Raw genomic sequence first — 6,000 nt, forward strand, 5'->3', positions numbered from 1 at the left:
ATCTCCATTCCTCTTATCTGGGGAGAGAGCAGGTGATTCCACAGGCGAGGGAGACTGAATCAATGTCCCTGGAGACGAAGCAGCAAACTGTGGAACAGGCGATGAATATGGAGGCGAAGATGGAAGAGCAGCTTCCGTGCCCGCCAAATTAAGAAGGATTGACGCAGGAAGAGCAGGGACAGCCGTAGGGTATGCAGCTTCTATGTAGATCGAAAAATCCTCTTCAAAAACACGATACCGCTCCGCAAGATCTGCATCAAACACCAAGATCTCCGGTTTCCTGAGAGCAGAAGCCATCGCACAAAGTAGAAAAATAACAAACTAAGATAATAACAAGAGGAAAACAATAGAATTTGGCGTAAGTTCGTCCACTTCTGACACCATGTTGGTGTGGGCTGTATAATAACAGGAGCCGTACACCTAGATAATAAACCTTAGACTTTATTAACTACATAGCAGGTATGACCTTATGCCTGCACGTTGCACTTACACTAACTCGAATCACGCAAACAGCAGTCACTCAAAAGCCAAAGGGGCGTAACTACAAAAGCGTGACACATAACATGAGTGACACCATTACACTAATCTACAGTTAGCTATCAGGTTGGGCTGCAGTTCTGGAAGATTGGCATTTTAGGAAAAGGGCACTGATTGCTATCACAACTCGTGCACAACTTAAGGGAAAATCTGGTTTATTTTACAATGAACTATTGTTTCTATGTTCTCTTTTAAATGAGTTCATATGATCAAGCATGCTCATACTTTATTTTTAGATGGTTCTTGCATAACCATGCATATAATATATTAATAGAAACATGGAAATACTGGGTGGTTGAACCAAGAATTTAAGGTCATAGAATAGCACCATTGCTATCTGTCGGCAACAAAACCTTTCTACACCTGAGCTATCACATGATCAGGTAGTCAAGCTCTGCAAAGCTCTCTTTTCTCTCTCCAACTGTAGCCCAGCTGTCACACAAGTACCTCCACTTTTACAGTTGATCTACTAGCTTCAGCCTATTTGAGAAATGTTATCAATTGTGCTCTACATTCTCTAGAAACTGGGAATACTGTGCAGGTAACCATAAAGAATCCTTATGTGAGAGAAAATACATATCTTCATTCATTAAAATGGACTGAATTTGAACCAGATCCCTTGGAATACTGTTTTCACCAGTTCCCAGACCAGTGAAGTGTAATTATTTGCACTTTAAGGACTTAAGTACTCTTATTGGCTTAATGATGAAAGCATGGAATTCAGTTGTTACCTTAAATTTGTGCAATTCTGTCTATTTCTAGAAATCTCTGGATCTTTGTTTCAAAGTTCACAGAATTTGATGCAAGAAAGCTGCATAAACTCTACAAGCATGCAATCAAGAAGCGACTGGAGAATTCACAGGTATGAATGAGTACACCGATACCAGTAGAAAAGCCATTTTGCAAAATACTATGCTTATGATGGATTGAGAAAAATTCATAGCCCGAGATAGATTTCTTAAAGTTTACTTTTAAGTATAAATGTCATATTCATGATCATACTGCCTGGGAACAGGCCCTTCTGCCTACAGTGCCTGTGGTAACAATCATGCCAACCAATTATACTAATTCCATTTTACACTGCAAAACATTAGACTGCACCTCAGAGAATTTGCAATATCTATATTTAAGATTTCTATGCTCAGTGCATTCATGTGCGTCCATTAATTCTTGAAATTGACATTAATGTTACTTGATACATTATTCAGTTCCTTTCACACATGTGTTTCTATTTTTTTCTATTTGTATTTCAAATTATATCATTGCAATCCCTAACCCAGATTGGAATCTGGGCACATTTTTGGTATTATCAGGATCACGTTCAACAAATTGTCCTTTCCATTTTAGTCATTTTATTTCAACTTTTATATGATTTCAGGTACGGTAGTACTCCCTCCATACGGTAGTACTCTCTCCACCCCCCCCCCCCCCCCCCCCCCCCCCCCCCCCCACGGCAGTCTTCCCCATGCTGGGTCCTCCTTTGTTCCTTCCCTCGACAGCAGCGTCCTCACTCTACGTGGTCCGTCAGTTGGCGCCATCATCGACTGCCGCACCGACCTGTCCACTATCGCTGCCGGGTCCTCTCCAGGCACTGACCTAGGCTTCAGCCGCTGGCTCCACTGACTCTGACCCACGGGGGCTCCGGCCTCGACTGATATTTGAAGTATTAAGAGAACCTTTCCATTATATACAGATCTCAATCTTTATACTTCATGTATTTTGTATTTGCAGCATAATGATCAACACAGCAGCACCCTGAGCACCCAACATGCCAAGCAAGCAGGTAAGATCAGAGATTATTTTTTGATACTTTTTGTGAAAAATATTACATTTTAAGTTAATTTGAGCTTCCAGTGAATGTTCTTGAGATATTTCCTTGATGTGAAAAATCAATCATTGTTAATGTGTGAGCTGAGAAAATAACAACATGATTCCATTTTTTTTTCAACAGAATCTGAAAAACCTAAAGAAAATTCACACAATGACGACAGCAGTAGGGATAGTCACTCATCAGAACGACATCATTCATCTCATTATCACGATCACCACAGAGATCGTCACCATGGTGATTCCTATCGAAAAAGTAATTCCTCAAGAAAAAGGCTGTATTCCTCATTTAGCAATGGCAAAGACCACCGGGACAGAGATCATTACCGGTCAGATAGCAGGTAAGCAGGGGCAGCTTCATACTTTAAAAAATACAATTTTGATTATAGAAAACTTGAGTTGTGGAATATCTTTATTGATTGTTGATAAGATTATTGATACAATGTTTTGCTTCTGGTGGTGACATGATAAACGTGCTGACTTTGTATTTCTAATTGCTTCAGAATTAAGAACTCTACATCCATATAGAAATGTAGAAGGAAGGCATTCAAGCCGTTGTGTCAGTGTTAACTAATTTTTATTGTATTGTATTCTCTGCATCAAATATTTGCAGGATTTTTTTAAGAGGCAGCAAGCTTGGCCTTAACTACCTCAAAGCAAGACATTCTGTAACAATTCAATGCAAACATTTATCCTAATTGCTTCCTAACCACTTTAAATTGATGAGCTCCCTTCATTGCTACCCAGGCATATTTCCTCATCTATCCCATGAAAACATTTATAATTGCCAAAGAATTCCGTCACTTATATTAGTTTTTCTCTTAATTCCTATCCTTTTAACCTGAAGGATATGTGTTGTTCCATAAATGAATAATACTTCCAGGAGCCTTTCACAGTCCCCAGGCATTCGATGTTAACTCAATACTGTGAATTACTTTAATCACTATTCCATACTTTAAGTAATTCAAGTTAACCATGTATGTCCTGTAACTGTGAAAGGCTCCTTGGAAATAATTATGCATAGGTGTCAAATATTCTGATTCTTTATTGACTTAAGACATTTATCCTTATTTACATGAATATAGAAAATAACCTTGATCTTTCCTAATTTGCAGGTATCACAGTGAAAACAAGCATAGAAAACTTGATGATCACAGAAGTCGTGATCATCGATCTGGTCCAGAGTCTAGCGCAAAGGAGAGTCGCTCACACACTGACCACAGATCTCACTCTGATCACCGTTCTAGTTCGGAACATCGATCTCATTCAGATCATCGATCCAGTTCGGAATACTCGGGCCATCACAAATCCTCCAGGGATTACAGATACCACTCAGACTGGCCAGTGGACCACAGGCCATCTGGTAGTGGTCCAAGATCTCCCTTGGATCAGAGATCCCCATATGACTCGAGATCACCATTGGAACATAGATCCCCCCTTGAATACTCCTCTGATCACAAAAGTACCCCAGAGCACATCTGGAACAGCCGTAAAACATAACAGCACGTGATGCCATGTCTTCACCCAATGCAGCCATAAAAAAAGTGAACACAATAAATGCCTTATGTGACTTAAACATGCAGACAAGAGCTGCTTCTCGAGCAGTAATATTGTTACTCCTCCTCACAGGTTGCAAGGTTGTTATCTCAAGAAGAAAATATTTTTGTATTGAGGTTAATGCTGCACTGTGCTACAACTCTGTGGCATGTTTTGTTTCTGTTTTTTTTTTAAATTCAAAGATGGACATGTTTACTACTGCATATATTAGAACACTGCCCCAAACACACTGGATCATAGAATTCATTCTTCGCAGAAATGGAGGGCTTCAGCCTCATCAACAAGAATTATGTGTTGAAGAATAAATTTAAATCCATTCAAGTATGTTTAACATAAGATTATGCAGGAACTTAGGAGACGAGTAAAAATTTAGACTGTTCAAAAGGCAGAGGACTCTAGTTCACCTCCCAAAGTTATTTGTATTGAGTCTGTTTACATTTTACACTGCGACCACATTGCCCAGTTCTTGGCAAGCTTGAATATTTAAATTCTGTACTTACAACTGTAAAATATTTTGTTGATCAATTGTAATGCCTTTGAAAATATACTACTGTAAATTATTGTAAATTTAGTGGATCGAATCTGAGCTTTTTTTCTTCTCAGGCTTTTTTTGACTCCTTTCCCCACCAACTCAGGCCTTCACATCATCATGATTATAAAATCCATGTACTACAGTTTTTAATGAATTATCATTGATGAAATTGCTGTTTAGAATGTAAAATGGGAAAGGGAAATCAATTCCATTATATTTAGTCCTGTAGTACTTTTTTATTGATAACTTGTATTAGAAATGTGTTTATTTACTTTAAAACTCAGTGTTGTGATTGCTATAGTAACTACACAGGAAAAATTCCTTAAAAATTTCAGATGTCAGATTATAGTTTGAGATACATTTTATAAACAGAGCAACTTCCCCCGCTCCCCATCCTAAGATTCCATCTACAACAAGAACAATAAAATGAGGCAAATTTGGTATAACAACTTCCCAATTCTTTTCCCTACTAAAACAGGCAATAATATGAAATGTGCTATGCAGTCAGATGAATTTCCAACATATTGGTGAATTGGGGAAATTATATGGTGTTATAATGCACACCAATGTAAATATCTGCTATATATTGCAAAGTAAATTTACAGAGTATGATGTGTGAATTACTGACATCTTTTTCACCATGGAAGAAAAATGTCAGATTTGTACAAACCAGCAAATCCATCACCAGTCTCTTCCCATACCCTTTGTTTCTCCAGAAAGTATCACAGACTTTTTAATAAAGTAATTTTGTAACTCTCCCTTGCAAATGTGTGGTTTAACTTTGGTAAAATATTAGCAGCTGTGCCGAGTGATAACCAGCTAGATAACGTTGCTGTGAATAAATTACACAAAATGAACTGCTGTAGAGACGCAAATATAGTTTATATGTGCAAATACTGCAAAAAATGATCTCTGCTATTCAATCTCCTGTTTCCCAGCCCTAAAAATGTGACAATGCATTGAGAAATAATCAACGTTTATTTGCATAACAAAGTATTTTTGCAGTTCCATAAAATATATATATATAAAGTATCATTAAAGGACTGGAGGAATTGTATCCTATTATATAAATATAAATTTGATAGAATAAAAGCCAGGAAAGCTGTACTTCAGAGTTCAGATGAAGTATTGACTTTAAAATCAATGTTTTCACCTTATTCAAGTGTTTTTATTTAAGGATCTTGGGAATACCACAGAATCTATTCATTCTACTTGCGAAGTGAACTAATGAATAATCTATATCCTGAAGCCATTGATATATTTATGAAAAAGACAATTTTTGACACTTTCAAAGAACATTATTCAGTAATTGTATTGGGATAAATACTGCAGCTTCCTGGAAACAATGTTTATTCTTGTGTTTACTGAATCCTTTAAGCTTGGAAGAAATGTGGATTAGTCACAATTGCAACAGCACAATATTCTTTCATTGGCAACTAAATATATTAAAATTAAAAAAGGCTATATTCACAATCTTTAAAAAAATATTCTTTGAATGGTGAGTATACCATTTTGATACTGGGGCTTTCGGTGGTTATCTCCTGTAG

At 37.3% G+C, this 6,000-nt stretch overlaps 1 protein-coding gene across 4 annotated transcripts in view; it reads left to right on the forward strand.

The window, feature by feature from the left end:
- The window catches only part of chd1 (chromodomain helicase DNA binding protein 1), a 129,393-nt gene extending 123,989 nt beyond the window's left edge, over nucleotides 1–5,404 (forward strand). For all 4 annotated transcript variants that reach the window (XM_078396434.1, XM_078396437.1, XM_078396436.1 and 1 more), the window contains 4 exons: nucleotides 1,300–1,399; nucleotides 2,269–2,320; nucleotides 2,489–2,705; nucleotides 3,480–5,404. In XM_078396434.1, the coding sequence (XP_078252560.1) occupies nucleotides 1,300–1,399; nucleotides 2,269–2,320; nucleotides 2,489–2,705; nucleotides 3,480–3,864 (754 nt within the window). In that variant the 3' untranslated portion in view covers nucleotides 3,865–5,404. The remainder of the gene's footprint in view (nucleotides 1–1,299; nucleotides 1,400–2,268; nucleotides 2,321–2,488; nucleotides 2,706–3,479) is intronic.
- Nucleotides 5,405–6,000: the final 596 nt, after the last annotated feature.

Source organism: Rhinoraja longicauda, chromosome 3 (genome assembly GCF_053455715.1).
Source record: "Rhinoraja longicauda isolate Sanriku21f chromosome 3, sRhiLon1.1, whole genome shotgun sequence".
Classification (NCBI taxonomy): domain Eukaryota; kingdom Metazoa; phylum Chordata; class Chondrichthyes; order Rajiformes; family Arhynchobatidae; genus Rhinoraja; species Rhinoraja longicauda.